Source organism: Doryrhamphus excisus, chromosome 4, assembly GCF_030265055.1.
Source record: "Doryrhamphus excisus isolate RoL2022-K1 chromosome 4, RoL_Dexc_1.0, whole genome shotgun sequence".
NCBI classification, from domain to species: Eukaryota; Metazoa; Chordata; class Actinopteri; order Syngnathiformes; family Syngnathidae; genus Doryrhamphus; species Doryrhamphus excisus.
In genome coordinates, this window is record NC_080469.1 from 19,406,964 (window position 1) to 19,434,180 (window position 27,217).

General features: G+C 43.3%; 1 protein-coding gene across 1 annotated transcript in view; it reads right to left on the minus strand.

Annotated features, from left to right (window-relative positions):
• The window catches only part of kremen1 (kringle containing transmembrane protein 1), a 63,544-nt gene extending 48,283 nt beyond the window's left edge, over positions 1-15,261 (minus strand). The window contains exons 1-2 of the mRNA XM_058071180.1: positions 15,177-15,261; positions 13,326-13,625 (exon numbers count right to left, since the gene is read on the minus strand). Of these exons, the coding sequence (XP_057927163.1) occupies positions 13,326-13,410 (85 nt within the window). The 5' untranslated portion in view covers positions 13,411-13,625; positions 15,177-15,261. The remainder of the gene's footprint in view (positions 1-13,325; positions 13,626-15,176) is intronic.
• Between the last annotated feature and the right edge of the window lie 11,956 nt (positions 15,262-27,217).

Consider the following 27,217-nt stretch of genomic DNA (forward strand, 5'->3'; position numbering starts at 1 on the left):
GGTATATACACCATATTTCATACTTTATATACCTATAATCTACCGTGTATACACCATATTTCATACTTTATATACCAATAATCTACCACGTATACAACGTATTTCATACTTTATATATACCTGTTCTCCTGTGTATACACCATATTTCAAACTTGATATACCTATAATCTACCATGTATACACCATATTTCATACTTTATATACCTATAATCTACGGTGTATACACCATATGTCATACTTTATAATCTACCATGTATACACTGTCTGTCATACTTTATATACCTATAATCTACCGTGTATACGAAGTATGTCATATCTTATATACCTATAATCTACCGTGTATACACCATATTTCATACTTTATATATCTATAATATTTTTATGGATTTACAAAAAGCATTTGATACTATTGACCACAACTTATTAATAAAGAAGCTGGAAAGATATGGGATCAGAGGTATAGCACAAAGGTGGTTACAAGATTATTTAAATAATGGACAACAATATGTGCAACTAAATGATAATAAATCTGATCTACTGAATGTGACATGTGGGGTACCACAAGGCTCTGTACTGGGTCCTAAATAATTTATTCTATATATAAACGACATCTGTAATGTATCTAAGCTGTTACATTTTGTTTTGTTTGCCGATGACACAAATGTATTATGTACTGGTAGGGATCTGAAACATCTCCTGGATACAGTGCAGAGGGAGCTTGAAACCATAAAAAGATGGCTCGCCACAAATAAATTATCACTAAACCTACATAAAACCAAATATATTATATTTGGAAACCATAAAAAAATAAAACAAACACAAATTAAAATAGAGAATACTGAAATTGAACGAGTAAAGGAAAGCAATTTTTTAGGAATTATTGTAGAAGACAAACTAAGCTGGAAATCACATATAAATCATATAAAAAACAAAATATCAAAAGTAATTGCAATCGTACATCAACTAAAGTACATCCTCAATAAACATTCACTACAATTACTATATCGAACTTTTATAGAACCATATATTGTTTATGGCATTGAAATCTGGGGACACACCTACAAAACCATTGCAAAACCAATTTACATAATGCAAAAGAGTGTAATAAGGATAATCAATCAAGCTGCTTACCAAGCACCAACAAGTAATTTTTTTTTAATTCTCAAATTGAAAAATGTTATGATCTAATTGATTTCCAAACTGCGTAAATGATGTTTAAGGTAAATAAAAACATGCTCCCAAATGTTGTCCAGGGGATGTTTCAGATTCGTACTAGTCAATATGATCTACGAGGAATGAGTGTGTGTGCAAAAGGGAAGGTACGAACAAATGTAAAGCAGAGATGTATGTCAATCAAAGGAGTAGATATATGGAATGATTTAGATTTAAAGATGAAAACTTGTGATACGCTAAACAGATTTAAACAACTATTTATAAACAATCTTATGAGTAAATATGAAAGGGAATCGTGAGTACCAGAAAGCAAGTTGTATACGGCATTGTATAGATTACATAACAGTTGCTGTGAGCCAAGTTGCAACCATTCCTGTTGTTATGTTTACATCATGGTAACATCATTTATAGGCAGACAACATGAGGGGTGGGTGATGTCGGGCATCTAGGTGAAGCTCTGGGATGGGCGGGAGTGTGCTGTGGCCTTGTAAAGTGGACCCTGCCTTGTCTGGCCTTCCCTGGGCTACTGGGGGTATGAGTCTGGGTCTCGGGTGCTTCAGCACACTTGCGCAGCTTGCTGCTCTCTGGCTGGGCTGGGGCCTCAATAGCCGCAGATGGAATGGAATGGAATGGCCTGGAATGGAATGGCCTTTATTGTCATTATACTAGATGTACAACGAAATTGGAGAGCTTCTCTTTTCTGTGCAGTATTCAAGTTTAAAAAACAAAAAAGTATATAAAGTAGAGTAAAAAGACAATTTAACAAGATATATACAAGATATATACAAGATATCCAAAATATACACATAGTATTGCACAGGAGCATATGCAGGAGCAGATATATTAATTTTAGTGCAATGATCAATGGGTCATAGTGCAAATAATGACTGGTGTGTACAGATGAGTAAAGTTACGTATGAGTGTATTGTAATGGGTTGTTAAATAAATAAATATGATTGAGGTAGTAACAGAGGCAGTGATGAAAATATTGCACATTTACATTATGCTAATTACCGGGTACGTTGTATGTCTGAGTTCAGGGTGGTAATGGCTCTTGGGAAGAAGCTGTTTCTCAGTCTGCTTGTTTTTGCCTTGATGCACCTGTAGCGTCTGCCAGAGGGCAGCAGGTCAAACAGCTAAGCACCGGGATGTAAATTGTCCTTGATGATGTTGCGAACTCTGCTGAGGCACCGGGTGGAGTAGATGTCCGTCAGGGAGGGGAGAGGGCAGCCGATGATTCGCTGTGCTGCCTTGACTGTCCTCTGGAGCCTCCCTCTGTCCGCCTCAGTGCAGCTTCCGTACCAGGTGGAAACGCAGTAGGTCAGCAGGCTCTGGATGGATGAGTGGTAGAAGGCCAGTAACAGCTCCCTGTCCAGGTTGTTCCTCCTGAGGACTCTCAGGAAGTGTAGACGCTGCTGGGCCTTCGTTATGGCAGCTGTGATGTTGTCTGTCCAGGAGAGGTCGTCGGATATCTGGACTCCCAGGAACCTGAATGTGTGGACCCTTTCCACACACTCGCCGTTGATGTAGAGGGGGGGCGGGTCACTCCTGTTCCTTCTGAAGTCCACGATGATCTCCTTTGTTTTGTGCGTGTTCAGGGCTAGGTTGTTGTCGGAGCACCAGGTCGTCAGCCTCTGAACCTCCTCCCTGTAAGCTGCCTCGTCTCCCTGTGAGATCAGTACGACCACTGTGGTGTCGTCAGCAAACTTGACGATGATGTTGCTCTCATGGGCCGGACTGCAATCGTGTGTGTAGAGGCAGTACAGGAGGGGGCTCAGCACGCAGCCCTGTGGTGATCCGGTGCTCAGACTGCGGGTGGAGGAAAGGTGGGGGCCGAGTCTCACAGTCTGGGGTCTGTTTGTTAGGAAGTCCTTGATCCAGCTGCATGTGAGGGGAGGGAGGCCTAGGGTGTCCAGTTTTGTAGTTAGGATGTCCGGGATGATGGTGTTGAAGGCCGAGCTGTAATCCACAAAGAGCATCCTGGCATAGCTGTGCTGTTGTTCCAGATGGTTCAGCATGGCGTGCAGGGCTATGGCGATGCCGTCCTCTGTGGATCTGTTCGCCCGGTATGCAAACTGGTGGGGGTCGAGTGCTGGGGGGAGACAGCCTTTTATGTGCTGGAGGACCAGTCTCTCAAAGCACTTCATGATTATGGGTGTGAGGGCAACAGGGCGATAGTCACTCAGGCTGGATGCGGGTGACTTTTTCGGGATGGGGATGATTGTGGCGGATTTCAGGCAGGTGGGGATGACTGCTTGGGCCAGGGAGAGGTTGAAAATCCTACAGAAGACTCCGGACAGCTGGTGTGCACATGCTCGGAGAACCTTTCCAGGTACGCCGTCAGGGCCCGGGGCCTTCCTGGGGTCCACTGCTTGGAGCACACGCCTCACGTCATGCTCTCCTACAGTTAATGGGGGGGTCGTCGTGGGGCCGGGAGGAGCTGGGGGCAGGGCTGGAGAAGATGAGTGTCGCTGTGGTGTTTCAAAGCGGGCAAAGAAACTGTTGAGTTCCTCTGCCAGAGACACGCTCAGGTCTCCTGACATCACATCACGTCCTCTGAAGTTAGTGATACTCTGCAGTCCCTGCCATACCTCTCGTGGTCTATTGCTGGCGAGGTGGGACTCTATCCTCCTGTTGTAGTCTGCTTTGGCTGTTTTTATTCCTCTTTTCAGGTCAGCTCTGTCGCCTGACCTGAAGGCAGAGTCGTGGGCTTTGAGGAGGGAGCGGACCTGGTTGGTCATCCAGGGTTTCTGGTTTGGAAAAATCCGGATGACTTTGACACAACAGTTACAACAGTTACAGTTACACAACAGTTAGCTCCCTCGGGAGAAAATACGGCCGGCATCTTATGGACATGTACTCAATGTCAGGGGAGCAGTGAGTCTCTATGATCTTGCTGTTGTTGCACCAATCCTCATGCACGTAAATACAGACCCCCCCACCTCTGCTCTTACTGGAGTCCTCTGTTCGATCCCAGCGGTGTAGAGAGCGGCCGGCTAGCTGCACGCTAGCATCGGGGATCGTCGGTTTGAGCCAGGTCTCCGTGATGATTAGGACACAACAGTCACGAATGTAGCGGTTTCCCTCGAGCTGTAACTCCAGGTCGTCCTTTTTGTGGGTAATGGATCTGGCGTTGGTGAGATACAGACTGGGCAGGGGTGGCTTATGTGGGTTGTTTCGTAGCCGTAGCAGTAGGCCGGACCTGCGACCCCGCTTCTGCTTGCGCTCCCGACGCCGCCTGCGCCTCTTTCCAGACAATTGACAACAATCCACGGAGCGCCCGGTGGTCTCGCTAGTTCGTCTGGGATGTTGTGTCGACGATGAAAGTCTCTGCAAACTGCCAGTTTGTGTCGGTAGCCGATGTCCACAAGGTCCTGTCGGGTGTGGTGGTGTAATGCCGATGTATATGTGGATAGAGTCCATAGACAAACACACATAAAATAAGCAAAAAAGCACTGAAAGGGAGAGCCGTGAGCCGCTGCGTCTGTGCGCGCCCGGGCCTGGTGGGTGCTTCTTATGGGAGCATTCCGTGTGGCCTCGCAATAATGAGGTAAAGTGATGGTTGGACATCGGGTGTCACGTTGACCACATGCTGGTGACATGTCGGTGGCACGAGGAAAGAGGTCTGTTGAATAACAAAACAAACAATCCATCCAAATGTAGGCCCGCCCAGGGATCACACATACTTGTGGGTCCAGCCAAAATGGCGTCTTATTGGAGGGCAGCGGAGTGTGCAGGGACTGCTGGGGTGCTGGGCACTAGGTGGGTGCACTCAAGTGCTTGGAGGCTCGGGGCCAGGTGGGTTGGCTGGCGGGGTTGGTGGTGTGCTTCGGCAATGTCCTGGGGTTTTGCTGGGGTGTCCGATGTTCCCACTCTTCTTTTGTTGTTTTGTCTTATGTAAGATTCTGTGATTATATGTGTGGAAAAAATCACTTATTGAATTGGTAACTGCTATTGCGTGGAGAAGAGGTAGGATTTAATAAGCTTTGCTTCTTCTTCTGCAGATCTTCAAGGCGATGGAGGAGGAGTGTGCGCGATTTACCCCGGAGGAGCTGGAGGATATGGTTTGGGGGCCGGACGGCACGCTCATCCCCATGCCGTGGGTGTATCCGGGACCCGCAATGGACAAGCCTACCCGACCACGACGCCGACGCACGTCTCGGCCGACCTCCGCAAGGGGTTCGCGTGGCATTAAGGTGAGGGCACCCTCTTCCTCCACGCCACGCCGAGGCGGATTTAAGGCGTGACGCCCCAGATTCCTCCAGTGCCCAAGCCACGCAGTCTCAAGGGTTCCCAAACCCCGGCTCCTGTGCCAAGATGCGTGACGCCCCAGGTTCCTCCGGTGCCCAAGCCGCGCAGCCCCAAGGGATCTCAAGACCCGGCTCCAGTGCCAAGCTGTGTGGCGCCCCGGATTCCTCCTGTGCCCAAGCCGCGCAGTCTCAGTGGTTCCCAAGACCTGGCTCCCGTGCCCAGCTGCTTAATGCGCTCCGACCCCTCTAGAGCTCCGGTCGGAGAGGCAGAGCAACCGGAGCTCAAGACCCTCCTCCAGGTCCCCTCCCTCCCTTCCCTGGTTCCACGTCCAGCGACATACGGCGTCTGGAATCCGCCTTCGGAAGGGGGGGCTAGTACGACCAGCCGTGCGTTGGAGGACGCACATCACACCCTGTCCGAGGAGTGTGGGGATGATGCCCTCTGTTGGTCGCCTGAGGAGGAACAGCCCGCCAGACCTCCAGCACAACCATCCAGCCAAGACCGAGGGTCCGCTCCTCCTGTTCCGGTGCCCGCTCTTCCACGGCGGGACACCACGCCGCCTCCTCCGGCGCCACCTCTTCAACCCACCTCCAGTCCTCCCACCTCTCTTAGTTTGTGGACTCTTTAGGACGTCTGGGATCCGTCCTTGAAGGGGGTGGGGGGGGGGGGGGGTACTGTCACAATCTGCTTCTCTTCCTGTGTGACAGTTTTGTGTTTCACGTGGTCTGCCTTAGTTCCTGCATTCATGCTCTTACAGGGCATCCGGAAAGTATTCACAGCGCTTCACTTTTTCTACATTTTGTCATGTTACAGCCTCATTCCAAACTGTATTAAATTAATGTCTTACCTCAAAATTCTACACAAAATACTCCATTATGACAATGTGAAAAAAGGTTTTTTTGACATGTTTTGAATTTATTAAAAATAGAAAACAAAAAAATCTAATTTACATAAGTATTCACAGCCTTTGCTTAATACTTTGTTGATCCACCTTTGGCAGCAATTACAGCCTCAAGTCTTTTTGAATATGATCCCACAAGTTTAGCACACCTATCTTTAGGCAGTTTTGCCCAATCTTCTTTGCAATAAGTCTCAAGCTCCATCAGGTTGGATGGGAGACGTCTGTGCACAGCCATTTTCAGATCTCTCCAGAGATGTTCGATCGGATTCAAGTCTGGACTCTGGCTGGGCCACTCCAGGACATTCATGGAGTGGTTCTGAAGCCAATCTTTTGAGATCTTGGCTGTGTGCTTCGGGTCGTTGACCTCAGGCTGGGGCGAAGGTTCATTTTTCAGCAGGACAAGAGCGCTCTGGAGCAGGTTTTCATCCAGGATATCTCTATATATTGCTGCATTCATTTTTCCTTCTATCCTGACTAGTCTGCCAGTTCTTGCTGCTGAAAAACATCCCCACAGCATGATGCTGCCACCACCATGCTTCACTGTAGGGATGGTATTGGCCTGGTGATGAGCAGTGCCTGGTTTCCTCCAAACATGGCGCCTGGCATTCACACCAAAGAGTTCAATCTTTGTCTCATCAGACCAGAGAATTTTGTTTCTCATGGTCTGAGAGTCATTCAGGTGCTTTTTTGGCAAATTCCAGACGGGCTGCCATGTTCCTTTTACTAAGGAGTGGCTTTCGTCTGGCCACCATACAGGCCTGATTGGTGGATTGCTGCAGAGATGGTTGTCCTTCTGGAAGGCTCTCATCTCTCCACAGAGAAACGCTGGAGCTCTGACAGAGTGACCATCAGGGCCTTGGTCACCTCCCTGACTAAGGCCCTTCTTCCCCGATCGCTCAGTTGAGAAGGCCGGCCAGCTCTAGGAAGAGTCCTGGTGGTTCCAAACGTCTTCAATTTACGAATAATGGAGGCCACTGTGCTCATTGGGACCTTCAAAGCAGCACAATTTTTTCTGTGTCCTTCCCCAGATTTGTGCCTCAAGACAATCCTGTCTCGCAGGTCTACAGACAGTTCTTTTGACTTCATGCTTGGTGTTTGTGCTCTGACATGCACAGTCAACTGTGGGACCTTATATAGACAGGTGTGTGCCTTTCCAAATCATGTCCAATCAACTGAATTTACTGTAGGTGGACTCCAATTAAGCCGTAGAAAGATCTCAAGGATGATCATTGAAAAAAAGATGCACCTGAGCTCAATTTTGAGCTTCATGGCAAAGGCTGTGAATACTTATGTAAATGTGATTTCTTAGTTTTCTATTTTTAATAAATTCAAAAAAGTAAAAAAAAAAACTTTTTCACATTGTCATAATGGAGTATTTTGTGTAGAATTTTGAGGTAAGAGATTAAATTAATACAATTTGGAATGAGGCTGTAACATGACAAAATGTGGAAAAAGTGAAGCGCTGTGAATACTTTCCGGATGCACTGTATTTTGTAGTTCTTCCTGTGTTGGTCTGTCCTGTTTTCAGTCACTTACTTTCTCTCCTACATGCACCTGTTTGTAACTTGATTGTTGTATTTAGTTCAGCCGGGTGCGTCTTCAGTTGTTGGTTCATTGTTCTTTTCTACGTGTTGTATGCCAGTGCTGCATTCGCCTTTCTCGAAAATAAAGCCAAGCTTTTACCTGCACCTTCCCTTCATCTCTGCATCCTGGGGTCGCACCGCAACACCGACATGCCGAACCGTGACACTTTATACGTATACCCATAATCTACGGTGTACACACCATATTTCATACTTTATATACCTATAATCTACCGTGTATACACCATACTTCATACTTTATACATACACCTATAATCTACCGTGTATACACCATACGTCATACGTTATCTACCATTTATACACTATATTTCATGTATATACCATTTTATATGTATCTCTAATGTACCGTGTAGACGCCATTTTTCATGTACGTATACACTATTATAAACTGTATTACCTCTAATGTACCATATTTCATACTTTATCTACCTCTAACATTGGAGGTACATTCCAAAGAAGGGTACATTAGAGGTACATTACAAAGTAGATAAGTATGGTACATTCCAAAGAAGGGTACATGGGGTACATTCCAAAGAAGGTAAGTACGCTACATTGAAGGTGGAGCCACTAAAAGAATAAACATGAAGGTTTTAAAAAGGTTTGTGTTTCATGAGCATGACACTTAACATTCTCATCCGGTTCTTTTTATCAGCTGTGTGTGTGTGTGTGTGTGTGTGTACAGGTGCCAGTCAAGTGTGTGTTTGCTTCGTCTCGCCATGTGTGCAGCTGCAGCTCAAACACAAACACACATTACACACATTACACACACACACATTACACACGGAGAGAAAAAAACACCTGCATAACCTGACAACTGGAGCCAGACTCGACAGACTCGACTCTTAGCGTTTGGGGACACACCCCGAAAGGTTGAAGAAGAGTTCATGTTTTTCTCACAAAACAGCACATACACAAACACACCACACACACACACACACACACACACAGCCAACACCGTGAAACCAAATATTACAGTATAAATACAGCATGTATTTTTCATGAGCACTACTCTTCCTCACCATTACTACAAATAAAAGTTGGTGCCATAAATTCCAACTACGCTTAAATGTCTCACCAGTCAAGTCCTGAACATGTCAAAGGTCACACAGCCTCCTGGATCAGATGATCATGCATTTTAGTCAACTAGCTTCGTTCCAGAAGAGGAGCCATCACTATTTGGTGAAAAAGTCAGAGAGCAAATGTTTAAGAAGCGTTCACATCAACATGTCAATCAAAGCCATGGCGCTATGAGCGCCTGTCGGGCCCTCCCACGTCAACGCGGGCACGTATAAGCGAGGAGACACCTGCAAGGCACCTCCAAACAGCCGACGGCGACCCTGACGTCTCCAGTCATCGTGTCTGACGGGAGAGCATTCCACGTTGCCAGGAGGCTGCCAGCAGGCCTCTTCAAGCCTCTGCACGACGCTCACCAAGCTAGCTGTTTAGCCTCGGAGGTGACTGGCAGAATGTGACGCGTCTGATGCTGGATGCCACACAAAAATGGAAGGAATCCCGGAGGTTTTTTTTCAACTAACTCTAATTAGCATCGGTTTAGAAAACAATGGCATTTGCAGCTGTGGCTGTAGGCAACCTCCATCCTCACACACACAGTCAGGACTGGTGCCGGGTTCATGGCTTCAGTATATATTCAGTATATATTTCAGTATATATTTGATTAATTTAATGATATTATCATTGTTATGAACTCATTCGCTACCAAAGAGCTATTTTTAGCGCTGGAGGCAAAAAGAGGGGATGTTGCAACGCTATGATAAAAGAGAGCTTGGTGAAGTTTTAAGAAAGTAAAACCACCACAAGGTGGCAGCAGTTCCTTTTAAAAGAACTCTGCCTGCAGCTTTGCCATGGAAATACATTTGCACGGCAACCGGGGGTTAAAAAGCATTGAAGACATTACACAATGAGGGGAACGCATGCACACGTGTGCACGCGTGCACAACCACAAGTACACACACTTCTGTTCCAAATGTGAAAATTGTAAATAGTTCATGGTGTTATATTTGTAAATAAGTGATTATGTTCATGTAAACAACCATTTTTGTGTTGTTTATGTTGTGGCATAGTTTATATACATGGCTACATTTGTGTCAAAGTGAAAGTTATGCTTGACATGTGTCGTCACAAAAAGATATTTTTCTGCTTTTATTGCTGATATTTTGCTGAAGTGGATGCTCTACTGCTGATTACTAAAGAATGGAAAAAGCTAGAAATAAACTTTTTTCCTGATGAAAGAAGTCTGTGTAGCTCCAGAAGACAATATTCCGTGTGCCTTCAAAATCAGTCAAAATCATCAAAAATGGCAGACACTGGAAAATGGCTGGGATTAAATGAGTTAGCATTGTTATGCCCAAGAACTACACCACTGCCGTAGTGACACCTTGCCACCCCACCTAGCCTCGGCGCCCACCCACTCACAAAGCTCCAGGCCACGAGTGAAATGTAACGCTGTTTTTGTTTTGGTCCTTTCTATGTTGCTGTGTGAAATGCGCCCAGGAAGGAACTTCCCAAAACACTTCAAGTACTACATTCATGAATGTACCTGCTACTACATGCTCCCAGCGGAATAGGTGTGTCCCATTAATTAGCTGCCTCTTTATAGCTGTTTTTATATCTTTAGAACACACAAAAGAGAAATAAGGAGGTGGGTGGTGGGCAAAATTAAAAAAAAAAAAGCCTAGTTTTCCTTGAAAGGATCTGCCTCTATGAAAGTGAGAGTAATAACTAAGCAGCGTGATGTTTTGTATTGCTTTTTTATTACAGTTTCATTGAATTCTTGTATTTAGGGCCCGTCTGTTATGAGAGGCGTGGCTCGCACGCTCGGAGCATGTTTGAAAGTCAGCAGCCTCGAGGCAGCCACGCTCCCTTTAGGAATGTTCAAAGGTTAAAATTTAAAATGAGTGAGGCGCATCTCCAAAGCAAACCATCTTCGGCATACAACCTCTGTCACCAAAAATCTAATTTCTGCATTTCTGTAAGTACATCTTACTCAAAGTACGTCTTTGAGTGCACTCGAAATGGCCACCCTCCATCCTCTATCTTGGGGAGGGACTACCAAAAATAATGTGATTGTCATTTAATGTGATGTAATCAATTTGGGACCGAGCTACACGGTCAAAATGAAAACTAAGTACACAGCGTACACCAAGTACACTTATGTTTTAAAATGAACAGTGCTAAACTTATTTTTACTAATTTTAGGACAGCCAAGAATGTTCACATTGGATGTTCACCAATAACGGCAATTAACTTCTTCCTACAGCTGTATGACAACATATACAGCTCGTTAAAATGTTGCCATGGCCACAGCTTGACCCTGGAACAGATTATTTGGGAGGCTTTTGGTGCATCAGGTTGGGGCAATTTGACTCAGTACAAACCCAAACAAGTTGTGATTGAAGTGGGGAATCCCACAATGAAACAATATCTCTTTGCTCACAGAGATAGCATCACAAGCGAGCGTGACATGATACACACACACACACACACACACTTATCTCCACTACATCAGCATGCAGAGGGAACCCAGGGTAGTTTGTGTATGTACTGCACTGTGTTGTCCAGGAATCAAAACCAAACTATGAACGTGTTGTGTTTGTGTGCATGCAGAACCTTTTGTGTTTTTCACTTGGTCTAAATCTACCCCAAAAGGAGCAAAGCCAGCATGGAGAGTCAGTGCAGAGTCTTGTAAGGACATGGAGAGATGCTCTGACACTACAGCTGACTTCAACTTGGCTCCTTGTACCTCCCTGCCGGTGTTATGAGGGGGAATACCGTGGCTTTAAATACTTTGTTAATGCATAGGTACACATGGGAGTACTTACGCACCAGCCCAGATGGCAGACCCTCTAATTTGGAATCCGAGGGTGTAATTAAGAGACAAAAAAATTAAAAAGGAAAGCCTGCGGATTTTGCTGCTTTGACATGAAACGCGGGCACAAATTACAGCAGCAGCAGCTAGCGGGGGGAGGGAGGCTGGTTTGTGTGGTCGCCCTTATTAGATATCTGCTCACTTATGGAACCATGGAGCGTGGGAAGCAGCTGGGAAGGTGGTGCACGCAACGCACGCTTGAGAACGTGTGATGCAAAACCAAGGCTGAAACGGACAAACATTTGGGTTTTTTGCACCGCATACCAGTTCAGACACTCCCGTGAAAGACTGCACTTTGTTTTTAAAGCTGTGCAGCAATGGAACCCAAGGTCCCGCCCCCCACCCCCCTACACGCACAACACACACTGTGCGTAGGACCCCACCGTCCGTGGGACTCCTCGTGCATCGCTGCTGACAAAACAAAGACGAGTAATCTGACACCGCACTCATTGCCGCAATGAATGACAGCACCCGTTCTCCTGTCAGTCCCTGCTGGTGTCATGGTACAGCTGCTGCCTTCAAAGCCAGAAGCGCCGGTTCAATTTTAATTATTTTGCTCAATACCACAATGATTGACAGCACATAGCAGAATGAAAGGATAATGTTTCAGAAGTCTCCCATTGGCAGTCCATGGTGGTGTAATGGTACAACTGCTGCCTTCAAAGCCAGAAGCGCCACTTCAGTGTTAATTATTTTGTAATATAACAAAATAAGAGAATAACATGGCAAAATTCACCCCTTGTCAGTCCCTGCTGGTGTAATGGTATAGCTGCTGCCTCCAAAGCCAGAAGCACAGGTTTGATGTGAATTAGTTGTTTTGCTCATTGCCACAATTATTTTTGCCAGCACATAGCAAAATAAAATACATTTTTGGTACATTTCTAAGGATGTGGACAGACGATTCTCCCCAAAATTGCCCGTCCTTTCTGCCTTCTTGGACCGCATTGTTGTGATACTTAGTTCACACAAGACTACGGCATCCTGTAAGGTGCATTCATTTGGAAAAGTCACAGGAGAATGTCAGCAATAAGTTCAGTCCTGGCCAAGAAAGAAGAAATCAAGGAAGCCATTATTATTATTATTATTATTATTATTATTATTATTATTAATTATTATTATTATTATTATTATTATTATTATTATTATTATTATTGGCACTTTGCAAATACAGTTTAGGCCTTTTAGGAGTCAGTGGCACAATTCAATGAGACGCTAATTATGTTTCAATGATGTTTTTGCAATATAATTAGGTTTTATGCTCAATGATGTGTCACCTGTGTGTATTCCTAAACGCTGGCCAGAGGAGACGAGTTTTGTGAGTTCTGGATCTCAGGATGCTGTTTAGATGAAGCAGATTTGGACTCAATTAAAATGTTAAAAAGTAGTCACTTAGCCGGCAGTATGCAATAATAACGTTCATAACCTTCATAGCTATATAGTAATAACCATGCATGAGTAGGGAAACATCGCTGGATGTGTCCGCCGCGGCGAGAGGAGCTTGCGGACTCACCCGTATCGAAGTGACTGAGAGCCGCGGAAGAGAGGGCGAAGGCGGCCACAAGGAGCGCGGAGGTGCCGGTGGTCAACAGGTCCATGGCGCAAGCCGGGGAGGGCGCCCAGGTGAGCGGCTGAGTGAGGAAGTGAGGCGGCTCTGCTCGTCTCTGCTATGGGAAGTCCGTCCCGTCCACGCACCGAGCCGGCACACAGCTTCTGGCGGAGCGACACCTCCGAGCCCGGGACTAGATAGCACCGCGCAGGGATCGGATTTCCAGCAGGCCACGTGACAGGAAACACGGCCAACACTTTCAACCTGCAGCGAGGAGGAGGAGAAGCGGGAAGAGAAGGAAGAGAAGGAAGAGAAGGAAGAGAAGGAAGAGAAGGAAGAGAAGGAAGAGAAGGAAGAGAAGGAAGAGGAGGAAGAGGAGGAAGAGGAGGAGCTACATGTTAGCATCGTTCATAACATACTGCACGATAAACACTCACTGATTGTTCGATAAAGTTAACTCAAGTAATTCTTCACACAACGCCATGCTCTCTTCTGTTCGAAATGTCATCGACACTTTTGGTTTCGGATTTTAATATCAATATTTAATATTTTAAGTCATTTTTACTTTACTTTTAATAATATTGTTTTTAAGAGTTTAAATATTTTCATTTCAATTTTGCACCTCTGGTAGGAAGCAAAAAGTGGAAAACGTCAAGTCGTTAAATGAAATAAAATAATGCGCTTAATGACTATAATGATATTTCATAAAAAGGTGTGATGACGTTGGTCACAGCGTATTGACCAACAGGTGCCCAAAGACGATGGCTGGCCGATGAGGTGTGAAACACCACCCTCTGGTGGTTGGCTAACGAAAGCATTGCTTAAGCGCTCAGAAAAGGCAGCATGAGATGGAAGTCATTAAAAAAAGTCAGGGGATTATAATACTTATTTGTTTGGACTTGTGGATATTTACAATATTCATAAGTGAATGATTCTGGAGATGATGCAAAGCAAACTGCATAAAAACAAATGATATAAAACAGGAAGCTGTCTCAGGCTGTCTTACATAAAGTTACGACTTTTTTTCTCCTAAATGTACTGCTTTATTTTCGTAATATTATGCCCTTCTTTCTCCTAAATCTACCACTATATATACTTTATTTTCGTAATATTACAATTTCCTTTCTCTTAATAATTATTCTCGTAGTATTTCAACTTTTGTTTCTCTTAAATTTACGACTATATCTTATTAATGTGTAGGTAGTTTGCACAATTGTGGGGGGATGTGCATGTGCACATGTGTTGTGTAACGGCATCCCAAGCTGGTCCGCAGACGGTAGCATGCAGGTGACATTCTTTGCAATGACGACAAGTGCATGAGAAAGCAAAATGGCGGAGCTACAAAACCGATGTTGCGATAGCAAACTGCTTAGCCAGCATCGTTAGCGTTGATGAGTCCATTGTAAACATTGTGATGGCATGACCATCACACCAACAGCGACGTTTTAAAGCGCATGCAGAGGTATGTATGCTGAGCTGAGGTTACCTACAGCCGCAGATGTATGAAAAGGAATAAAAGGGAGAATTCATGCATGAAAAGCCGTCAGGCTGTGAAGTGTGTGGCTGGGAACTCGTTGGCGTCGTTTAGCGCTGACATCTCCCCACGCCTGCACGTCATTGGCTGGGGCTGTACAGCGTATAAAATCCAGCCCCCCCCCAACAGCAGGGATATACGGCATGAAAGGATTGTTCTTCTATCCTGATGTGTGCCTTGCTAAGCGGGTCAGTGGAAACATACTTTCCTTCCTTAAAGGCTCAACACTTTCAATCAAATCCTATGTGCTTTGTTATTTAGGAACTAAAAAAACATCTTACGGCCGGAAGTGGGCTTTCCATTTCCTGTTTTGACAGGATGCGGTCTCATCCTTGGACATCACCCCCCATTGTCAAAGAATCTCCTCACAGCCACATAAAAGCTAACATGTCACGCATGAGCATGAGGGACTTCCCAATTATGAGTACGAGGTAAGCTGTATTCACTTCCCTCGTTTAGCGCTGTTAATTGATTCCAGGCCCGACCAGTGATAAGTGAATTAGGATTCAGAACATTAAGAAATTGAATATTTTCATAGAGCATAGAAAACCTGTTTATGACATTATTAGAGCCCTGTAGACATGACATAGCACCCCTATAGTCAGCTTTACACTCCTATTACTCAATAGAGTAGACATGATAAGATATAATGACTCATGTTATGCACTACCGCTAGCTTTGAGTCTTACACAGGCTACGGGACGTCTGCAGGGACATAAGAGACAGCTGACGCTTGAAGCATAGCAAGCGACCAGGCTAACTAATTAGCCTCAAAATGTATTTATTCTAAACCTAAGAAAGGCTTTGATACGTACCACTTCCACACGTACCACTATGTTTGTATCTCGGTGCGGCTTGTGAGTTTTAATGTTTGACCTCAGGATGCAGAGATTAGGACCCAAATGCAGGTAAAAATATATTTATTTTCGCTATGCAGCAGAACGACGCACTAGCAAGTCCAACTCAACACAAGACAACAAACCGACAACGAAGGGAGCGCGCACCTGAACTAAATAGGCAACACAAAATAGGAAACAGGTGCGGGAGATAAGAACGGAAAACAGAACAGAGCAACAGAGGAAGTGAAATAGAAAATAAGGGCATGAACAAGGAACAGAAGAACAGAGGAAGACTAAGCTGTCACGAGGGGGTGAAGCCCGATCGTTTCCCATATTATTACAACTTTTTAAAACATTGATTTTTTTCAAAAATATTTCCACTGCATGATACTAATATATTATTTTTCTTCTCACTATATTCTTGTAATAATAAAGCATTTTATTTCTGTTGCTTTTCTTTATTTTCCAACCCTTTCAACGTTCTTCTAGAACATTTTCTTCTTGTAATTACAACTTTATTCCCATAATATTTGGAATTTATTCTCACAACATGAGAACTTTTCCCTCTAATTACAACTTTCGTCTTGTTTATTTTTTGGTACTATCTTTTCAATATAATAAAATAAATATTTGTACTTTTTGCAACTTGATTTATGTTGTTTTTCTTGACTCAACGTAAGGTCGCGTCTCACCCATGTAACATTACTGACACCTAGTGACCAGAATACTACACGCAGCATGCCCACTAAACATTTCATTTTTGAAAAATGGTTTATGTTATGGGGTCATAACCTGGCGTCACATAGATCATCAAACACAGCGACATGCTTGCTCACGATGCACTGAAACAAAAACAAAACACATTTACAATAAAAAAAATGTTCCTATCCCCTGCCATTATTGTCAACACCTGGCAACGCAAGTGAGTAGCAAGGTGATTGCGTCTCATGCATGAGTGCTGCAGGCACTGGGGGAAGCTGCGGTTCCTCCTCATGGGAGAACACGTGAAAACGGGGACTGAGGCCAGTCTGAACCGAAGACAGGACTCGTGTGGTTTGAAAGACGTGACACCCCCCCCCCACAATGTGCACGCATCGCCACAGGAATCCCATGCGGTGGAGATTTACGTATCCGTGCACCACTCTGGAGCACGATAAAGCGTCAGGTGGAGGGGGGGGGGGGGGGGGGGGGGTTCCCCACACGCCTTTTGAAGTGTAAGCGGGGGGGGGGGTGGGGGGGGGGGTCTCTCCCAGGCAGGCCCATAACGTGACTTGAAGATTCCGCAGATGGAGCGGCTGGGAATTCCGTCCACCTTCAGGACCTTCTGGAACACGCAGGTGCCGTCATAAATCTCCTGTCATGCGAGAAGCCACGAAGCACCTGGGGAGGACATTTGCAGGTCGGCGGGTAGGACGACTTGTGTGTTGTTTTAAACCCACAGATCTACACCAAAGTTGTTTTCTGGTTCGTAGTGTACTTCCTGGTTCATGGAAAACCATGAACACAAGAACACAAACGGCACCTTTATTCCGATCCTCACTAAAATGGCCACCATGTTGGAATGCATCTTTTCTCTCCATAAACCGCAGCTCCCCCAGTCTCAGCAGCCTTAGTGAAAGACACAATGATCTTGCTACTGCTGCGTCAACACAAAGGGCTATTATCATTTTCAGTAAATCCATCCCGCAACACAAGCTGCACACTGACTACTCTAAAGCAGGGGTGTCCAAACACTTTTGCAGCGAAAAATTAAAGCATGCGAGTTGGCCAGTTCAGCTTTCTTCACTTCACTTCTGACTTTGCTCCCACAATATTTGGACTTCAGTGTCATAATATTAGAACTTTTTCCTCAACTTAATCCCCCCCCCAAAAAAAATCATAATACAATAACAATATTAATAATAATTATTATTAATAATAACAAAAATATTACAAGATTATTTTCATAAAATTAGGACTTTTCTTGTGAGAGGACATCTTTTTGTCAATATTTAGACTTGATTTTTGTCAACTTTAGATTTGGTCATTTTTGCTGCTGAATGTGCCGTGGACCAATAAACAAACCTACTTCGGACACCCCTGCTGTAAAGTATATTGGTATACTAAACTGCTGGCTCTTCTCACTTTTATTGAATACTCCACCTAGGGACGAGGGAGACTTGATCTACTTTAGAGGAGTCAGTGTACAGCTTGTATAGTGGGTGCATAGTGTATAGAGGGTATACAGTGTATAGTGTGTGTATAGTGCGTGTATAGTGTATAGTTGGTATATAGTGTATAGTGTGTGTATAGTGCGTGTATAGTGTATAGTGGGTATATAGTGTGTGTATAGTGTATAGTGTAGTAGGTGTCTACCCCTGCTGAAAAGGAGCCATTATTGTCCAAATAAACACAGACCAGCAACCTGAGGGAACCAAAAGAAAAAGGACTGTTGTTCCAAAGGGATAGCTCAATAAGAGACGCTGCAAATGAGGAGTCTAAAACTAATCCACCAATCCTTCCTTCGCTTCGGTCAGCATTTGCATTTCCTGTGTTCCAAATCCGTCAAATCGCTTCTTACAGAAAGAAAAAAGTCCTCCGGGAGGCCGGAGCTGCGCGGAGCGCCTCTCTCCCTGGCGGCAGCTTCTGGACTGAAAAGGCAGTACTTTTAATAAATAAAGTAATATTTAATCATATTTAATAAAGTTGTAATATTATGAGAAGAAATCAGCTGATTGTCGGAGCATAAAGTATGCAGATCAAAAGAACCGCTGTGGCGACTCCCAAATCAAGACAAAGCCCAAAGAAAGAAACAAACAAAAAGGTGAAATATGAAAGAAAAAAACTGAAACAATCACAAAAAATTGGTTGCTGAAAAAGTTCTAATGTTATGAGAATAAAGTCAAAAGGTCTGAATGGGAATAAAGGCATAATATTATGGGAATATATGTATAATAAAATGGGAATATAGTTATAATCAATTGGAACAGATTTTGACTATTATAAAGTTTATAATATAATATATAATAAATTATATATTATAATGGTTTGTTATAATATTATGGGAATACATTTCTAATATGGGAATAAAGTTGCACTATTATGGTAATAATGTTATAATATTATGAAAATAAAGTTATAATATTATATGGAATAATGTGGGCATAATAATATTATGAAAAGGAAATTTACTAGAAAAAAGTTGAAATATTTGGGCCAAAAAACGAAAGGGAAAGTTGATCAGAATCTTCTGCTGTTTTCAGTTCCAGCGCTGACAAAACTGAAGTCAAATACGTAAGTAAGTAAGTTCTTCGCACATGGATAGAAAATAGCAAAGTGGCAAATTTGTGCTTCCAACTAAACTCGAGCGCCTGCAAAGTGGGAGCTGAGATGAAGGCGTCTTTCTTCCCAACCCAACCATCAGATCTCCAAGACGGTAAAAAGTATCCTCGTCTAAGCTTCCTCATTAGAGGAGGCAATGAGCTGATAAGTCACATGCAAAACGGCGTGCAAGGACAAGATGCTCGGGCAGGCACATGAAAGCCGGAGAAACGTTTACCCAGTTTGGAGATTCCGCCAAGAAGAAAGAGGGGAAAAAGATCCCAGACGTCCGAAGGCTGGAGGCTCCGTCGTCCTCAGGAGCAGCTTCCTCGTGCGGGGACATGAAAGCCAAATGCACAATAGCCAGAAAAACAATAGCGTCCCCCGAGTCGCCGCTGCTAACGGATACCACGCTGGCTTCAAAGTCACCACACAGGCCAGGTTATTCCAATTGCCCCCCCATCAACAAGCTTTCTTCTCCATCTTCTCCAGATGGACCCCCACTTATCACTGCCAAGGATCAAGCACACGGCCCCCCCGCCGCTTCCTCCTCAGGTTGAAAGTAGGACAACCGACCACACGATGAGTGCCAGCCTGCTCACGGCTCGCAATATCTCATCTGCAAACTGCGGCCCACGGGCCACATCGGGCCCGCCAAGCGTCTTCATTCAGCCCGCAGAGCGTATCCATGTTCCTTTTTCGTATGGTTTAACACTAAAACTGTAGCCGGCGACATGCCTGGCAGTGCTGCTGCGGCACGCTTGAATGGCCAAAATAGTTGGACTCAATCTGGAACAAGGAGAAAAAAGCATAACAACGCAACACGTCAACACACACCACGTACAAAGTAGCCTACCTCCTGCACCACGTGGCCGTACAACGAACACAAAACACAGCAACAAAAAAACACCCATATATTCCCGCCACAGGGCATGCTGGGTAGCTTGTGATGCTCTTTCTCCTTGTTGCTTGATCGCAAAATATAGCAAGCAGGTCGCCAGAGAAGTAAACAAAGAAGAGTTAACATCCTCTTCATGTCCAGAGTTCATATTGTTGCCGCTGGACTACCCAGCATGCCTCAAGGTCATAACAGGCATAGCCTGAGACGCTCAATGAAAGGGGTGACCTTCGACTGATGTGACCTTTGTCCTTGGGAAAAGGTCACATGATGACTTATTATGAAGTCTTTCCTAAATTTATGAGAATCAAGTTGTAAATTTAAAAGACAAACATTGTAAATCTATGATAATCAAGTCGCGAATTTATAAGAATGAAGTTAAATGTACAATTTTTGGTCTATTTTTGTTTATTTTTTTCATAAATTCACAATTTAAAAAATTGTAAATGTACAACTTCATACTTTTTTTTGTCTAGTAAATTTACAACTTGATTGTCATAAATTTTAAATGTTTTCTTTTAAATTCCAGACTTGATTCTCCATAATGTAAGAAAGACGTTGAATGACGATTTACGACAAAAATTGTTCTTTTAAGTTTAGAACTTGATTCTCCTAAATTTACATTTTTTTTCTTTTAAATTCACAACTTGATTCTCAGAAAAAATAATTTCTTAAAAATGTACAACTTTTTTTCCTGTAAATTTATGACTTTTTTTCTTAGACATGTGTGACTTTATTGTCGTGAATGTATGACTTTTGGTCTTGGAAATGTATGACTTCATTCTTGTAAATGTCCTTAAATGACCTTTTATTGTAAATTTACAACTTGATTCTCCTGATTCTTGATTTTTTTGTCTTTTAAATTCATGACTTTATTCTCATAAAAAAATATTTCTTGTAAATGTGCAACTTTTTTCTCAGACGTGCAACTTTATTTATTTTTTACTCTTTTTTATTTTTGCATTTTCATGCTGATATCGGGACATCCCTAATGACAACTTTTCAAAACAACATGTATGAGGTAAAAATGTGAATATTTTGAATATTTTTTGACTAGCAACAGGGCATAGCCAACCACACAGTAATTATGAATTATTAACACAATATAGCAATAACCTCTGAGCAAATATTTATATATATATATATATATATATATATATATATATATATATATATATATATATATATATATATATATATATATATATATATATATATATATATATTATATTTGCAAGTATCCAAGTGTCAAAGTGTGTAGGCCTCGCCGGAAAAGGTCTGGACTCTGGTGTTGTAGAATTACTGCTGTTTTCTCCACGTTTGCTGTTGGTTTTCCGGTGAAATGACATTTTGACAAGGTGACTCGTGCGGGCCGCACTTTGGAGACCCCTGGTTTGGATGGTGGAAGTCATGACTTGTATGACTTCCTAGCAGGGAAACTTCCAAGCTGCTATGGCATTGATGTCCTAATGAAGACGGAGAAGCAAAGCAGTTTATGTTCTTAGTGACTTACGACACCAGCCCGCAAGAAACGTCTCCGCCTCCTCCTGTCCTCTTTCAACAACTTTCCACTTTCAGACAGAAACAGCCCCCCCACCCTCGATAGGCTTTTTGATGTGCCTCATCACACACACACACACACTCGATGCTGTCATGAGAGCCGCCAGCAGGCTTGTTGAAGCCTGCAGAGGAAACGTTCATGAGGAAGGTCCTGTGACATGGAGCACGTCTTCCACATCTACCTGTTACACACACGCACACTTCTTCAATCAAACTCTTTTACTCCTAAATAAAATGTGTCAAAACACGGCCCTCTACCGTGTTGTCTGCACTATTACTTCTCTGACAAGTACGCCACACGGTGGCGGCGTCATTAACTCCCATACGTGGGAATCCCAGCTCTACAAAACACCCGCGACAGCTTCAGGATGTTTACCCGGATCACCACTAAAACTGACGCACGCGTTTTAGGGCCCGACGAGCACACGTGTCAAGTTTGAGCACGTTTGGTGGGACAACATGGCCGCCATGAGGCAAAATGTCCACAAGTCATTGAGCATGATATCTGTGTGACATGCGTGCTAGCGTGCATCCCCAAGTGTTCTGACCGCAGCCCATAGGGGGCGCCACATCACATGACCTCAAGAATGCATACAATTGGCCCGCCTCCGAGACGATGGTGTGGTTGGGAGCGGCGTGTCACAACCAGGCCCGACCCACCCCCCCCATCTGCAGACCCTCTGGGCACCTCAAGAGAGGACAGGTGTGCTCACTGCGAGCAGGTGGAGCCATGCAAAGCCTTTAATTAGCCTGCAGGCCCGCCAGCTACACAGCTAGCATAGCATGCTCCCTTCTATGGCATGTGCTGGTGATCCCGCCATCCTGGGCGATACGCTCATAAAGACAATTTATGAGTTGGATGTATGTCATGCGTGCAGGTGCAACGCGTGGCTTTTGTGGTGCGTTTCTTCTTTTGCCTGTTGGCGCAACATCAAGGCTCTTGTTGCTAGCTAGCACGAGGAAGTGCGGCAGGAAAAACCTCTAGCGACGAGCGGCTCCATGCTGCCATCTGTCAATCTTTATTTAAAAGGCTTTGATTGGACGTTTATTGACGTTCTCCAAGAAGATGGCTACACGGCTAGCGAGGCGACTTAAGTCGCTTTCACCAAGAAACCTTTTTGGCCCGCAGCTCATTTCTCATGCTGTAAAAATAAAAAGAGTTCACGATGAATGAGATATATTCGTATATATGAGATGTATTAGATATTACAGTCGTCCCTCTGCCACTTTACGCTTGGAATTTCCAGGCTTTGATCTATCACAGCTTTTCAGTAGGATATGAAGGAATAAATCTTGCTGTGTTGGCAAAATGTTTTTCTATATTTTACATCTTATTTTCTCTCTTTATGTGTACTATTTCATGTTATAGGAGTGTAAAGTTGACTATGGGGGTGTTATTTCATGTTTAGAGGGCTCTAATGTTACAAACTGTATTTCGTTTCTATATTTTATGTCTTATTTTCTCTCTTTATGTCTACTATATTGTGTTATAGGAGCGTAACGGTGACTATGGGGGTGTTATTTCATGTTTAGAAGGCTCTAATGTTACAAACTGTATTTCGTTTCTATATTTCATGTCTTATTTTCTCTCTTTATGTCTACTATATCGTGTTATAGGAGTGTAAAGGTGACTATGGAGACTATGGGGTGTAAGTAAATGGAGTCAGCCACCAGCAGAACGGATTAGGAGGTGTAAACAACACAAACACACTCATCATCATTATCATTCCAGTGTTGAGCATCATGTGAACGCACCATTGCCATCACCAAATCCAAGACAGTTTTCATAACCTCCACCCTCAGCTCCGCTCTTATCACCCTGAGCGTTTGGGAAGCTAAGCCAGCCTGATATCATCGGAGAATATTTAGACTATCTTCTGTCATTCACCACCACGGCCATCTCAAAACACCAAATGTTCTTCCAAAGCCGCATCAGCCGCGCTTCTTCCCTGACGAGCTGGTATCCGCGCCGGCTGGCTTATTTCTATGCAGACGCTGTGGCAGCACTTTATGAATATGCAGCAGCAGCAGCTCAGCCAGATAAGAACGTCACTGATGATTAGACTCAGCTTCCTCAGTCAACTCGGTCTCGCTGCTGATGCTGGTCCCTGAAGTATGCACGCTTTTACTTCATGACTCAACTCCCTCCTGTAAAACCAAACGTCCTGCCCAATTAGACTTGTCTTCTGGAAACATTTGGATACTTTGGTCTGATTATTACCAAGGTCATTAGGGAAGTCCTAAGTCCTATGGAAAAAAACTTCCTCGAAATGGCATCTTATGAGAATATTTTCATTCAGAACTAAACTACAGCTGTCCTTTAGTCTTTAAGCATGAACTAGACTACAACTGTCCTTTCTAGTCTTTAAGCAGAAACTAGACTACAGCTGTCCTTTCTAGTCTTTAAGCAGAAACTAGACTACAGCTGTCCTTTCTAGTCTTTAAGCATGAACTAGACTACAACTGTCCTTTCTTGTCTTTAAGCAGGAACTAGACTACAACTGTCCTTTCTAGTCTTTAAGCAGAAACTAGACTACAGCCGTCCTTTCTAGTCTTTAAGCAGGAACTAGACTACAGCTGTCCTTTCTAGTCTTTAAGCAGGAACTAGACTACAGCTGTCCTTTCTAGCCTTTAAGCAGGAACTAGACTACAGCTGTCCTTTCTAGCCTTTAAGCATGAACTAGACTACAGCTGTCCTTTCTAGTCTCTAAGCATGAACTAGACTACAGCTGTCCTTTCTAGCCTTTAAGCATGAACTAGACTACAGCTGTCCTTTCTAGTCTCTAAGCATGAACTAGACTACAGCTGTCCTTTCTAGCCTTTAAGCAGGAACTAGACTACAGCTGTCCTTTCTAGTCTTTAAGCAGGAACTAGACTACAGCTGCGGCCACACCACGTTTTTTTGCCAAGTCACCATGCCTAATATTCTGGCCACAATAATAAACATGTTTTTAAATTATTACCTCATCGTTATCATTTGAATAGCGAAATGTACGGTTTTTCTCGCGTAGATCATGAGGGTGTGTACGTGATGAGTGGCCGGTGATGTCATGGAGGAAAGATTGTGAAGGAAACACTGGCATCTAGTGGCCGCAACTATCAATTACATAAAATCGACTTTCTCGCTGGTTAGTTTCGAGTGCTGGATGGAGAGATGTAATGTAATGACATGATTATTTTAAATGATTATTATTGTCATTTTCTGTGCAATGACTTGTGCCAATGTGAGAAAGGATGAAGGGAGGAAGTTTCTTGGTTTCTCAACAGGTCGTTTTTAGGAGTTCTGATGCATGTTTTTGAAGTGGGAATTGTTGAAACATGAATGTAGAGTTTTTTTTCTATTGGCTTTAGTAAAGAACTTGCTAAAAAGAAAGCTAAAGAATATGAAGAGATTCTGAGGGGGATAAACAGCAGTCTTCGGAAAAGCGTAAAATTAAAAGTGAAGGTGAAAGTGAAAAATGTATATTAAACGAACTCAGAGATAAACTAGATAAGATATACATTGAAAAGGTTAGAGGGGCTTTTATAGATCAAGAGCCAAATGGTTGGAACACGGGGAAAAAAATTCTAATTATTTTTATAGCTTGGAGAAGAAACGTGGGTCTACTAAAAGAATTGATAAACTTTACATAAATGATGTTCTTATTTCTGATAACAAAGCAATTAAAACATGTGTGTCAAACTTTTATCAAAATCTGTACTCCTCATCTTTTGATAGTGAAGAAAGTAAATCATTTTTTCAAACAATTCATCCCTTCATACCAAAAATATCTTCTTATAACTCTGCCAAATGTGACAGCCCCATAACAATAAATGAAATGGATAACATTGTAAACAAAGCACCCCTTAATAAAAGTCCTGGCCCTGATGGTTTACCTTTTGAATTATACAAAACGTTTTGGAATGAGATCAAATATTTGCTTTTGTGTGTCTTCAATGAAGCTCTAACTAGAGGCCAATTACCAGAAACAATGAAACAGGGCATCATCACTCTTTTGCCGAAACCCAATAAGGATATTCTCTATATTGAAGATTGGAGACCCATTACTTTGCTGAATTCAGACTACAAAATTTTGACGTGCCTATATGCTAAAAGACTATACGACTTTGTTTGGAAGAGATCATCTCAGTTACACATCTCAGTCAGGTTTCATGAAAGGCCGTCACATATCTGACAATGTCCGTCTAGTGCTGCAGATTATTCACATCTTGTTGATGGAGCACTCATTCTGTTTTTAGATTTTTACAAGACATTTGACTTTGTGGAACATGAGTTCATATATACAGCTCTGGGCCACCTGGGCTTTGGAGGTGGCTTTAAAAAATGGTCCAGACTATATATAAAGGTATTGATAGTAGTGTCGCTTTATCTGAAGGTTCCTCCCGAAGATTTGTACTTAATAGAGGTATAAGGCAAGGTTGCCCAATTTCTCCTTTTTTGTTTTTAATTGCAGCTGAGATGTTGAACCTACACATTGTAAACTGTATTCATGTGCAAGGGATCAGTATTGGAGAGCACTCATTATTAATTAGTCAACTAGCAGATGATACGTGTATATTTCTAAGAAATCAGCAGATCCCATCAGCCTTGGAGGGTTTGGAGGCTTTTTCCAAGGCTTCTGGTTTAGTCATCAATAGAAAGAAATGTGAAATTCTGTTCATTCATGAGACAGACAAGCAATCGGTCTGTGGAATTACTGTTAAAAACTCTCTTCGGTATCTTGGGTTTACAAGTGAGCGGCTAACTGAGAACTTCTCTCCAAAAGTGTAAAAGGCTAAATCTATATTCAAATGTTGGCTTCAGAGGGACCTCACCTTACAAGGAAGGATAATGCTCTCCAGGGCTGATGGGATTTCTAGAATGGTTTATCCTGCCCTATCACTATATGTTGACAGAAAAACATCCTGCGCCATCAACACTACATTACTTAAATTCCTATGGAGAAATAAAACAGAGTATATTAAGAGGAACACAATGATTAGAAATTATTCTGAAGGAGGATTCAATGCCTTTGACTTTGAAACTCTCAACCATGTGTTCAAAATCAAATTGGTCAAAAAATGTCTGATGTGTGACAAAAGTCCTTGTTTTGTTTTTCCCAACCTTTTGTTTGAAAAATGTGGTGGCCTCAAGTTCCTGCTGACTTGTAACTTTAAATGTTCTAAGTTACCTGTTAAGTTATCCCTTTTTCACAAGCAAGCCCTGGATTCATGGAAGTTGGCCTTCAAACACAACTTCTCTCCTCACAAATGGATTATGTGGAATAACCAATACATTCATTCATTCATTTTCTACCGCTTTTTCCTCACGAGGGTCGCGGGGGTGCTGGAGCCTATCCCAGCTGTCTTCGGGCGAGAGGCGGGGGTACACCCCGGACTGGTCGCCAGCCAATCACAGGGCACATATAGACAAACAACCATTCACACTCACATTCATACCTATGGACAATTTTGGAGTCGCCAATTAACCTAGCGTGTTTTTGTGGGAGGAAACCGGAGTACCCGAAGAAAACCCACGCATGCACAGGGAGAACATGCAAACTCCACACAGAGATGGCGGAGGGTGGAATTGAACCCTGGTCTCCTAGCTGTGAGGTCTGCGCGCTAACCACTAGACCGCCGTGCCGCCCTAACCAATACATGTTGCACAGAAACAAGTCCATGTTCCACAAACAATGCCTGGAAAAAAACATCATTTTTTTCTCTGATTTCTTTGATAGAAATG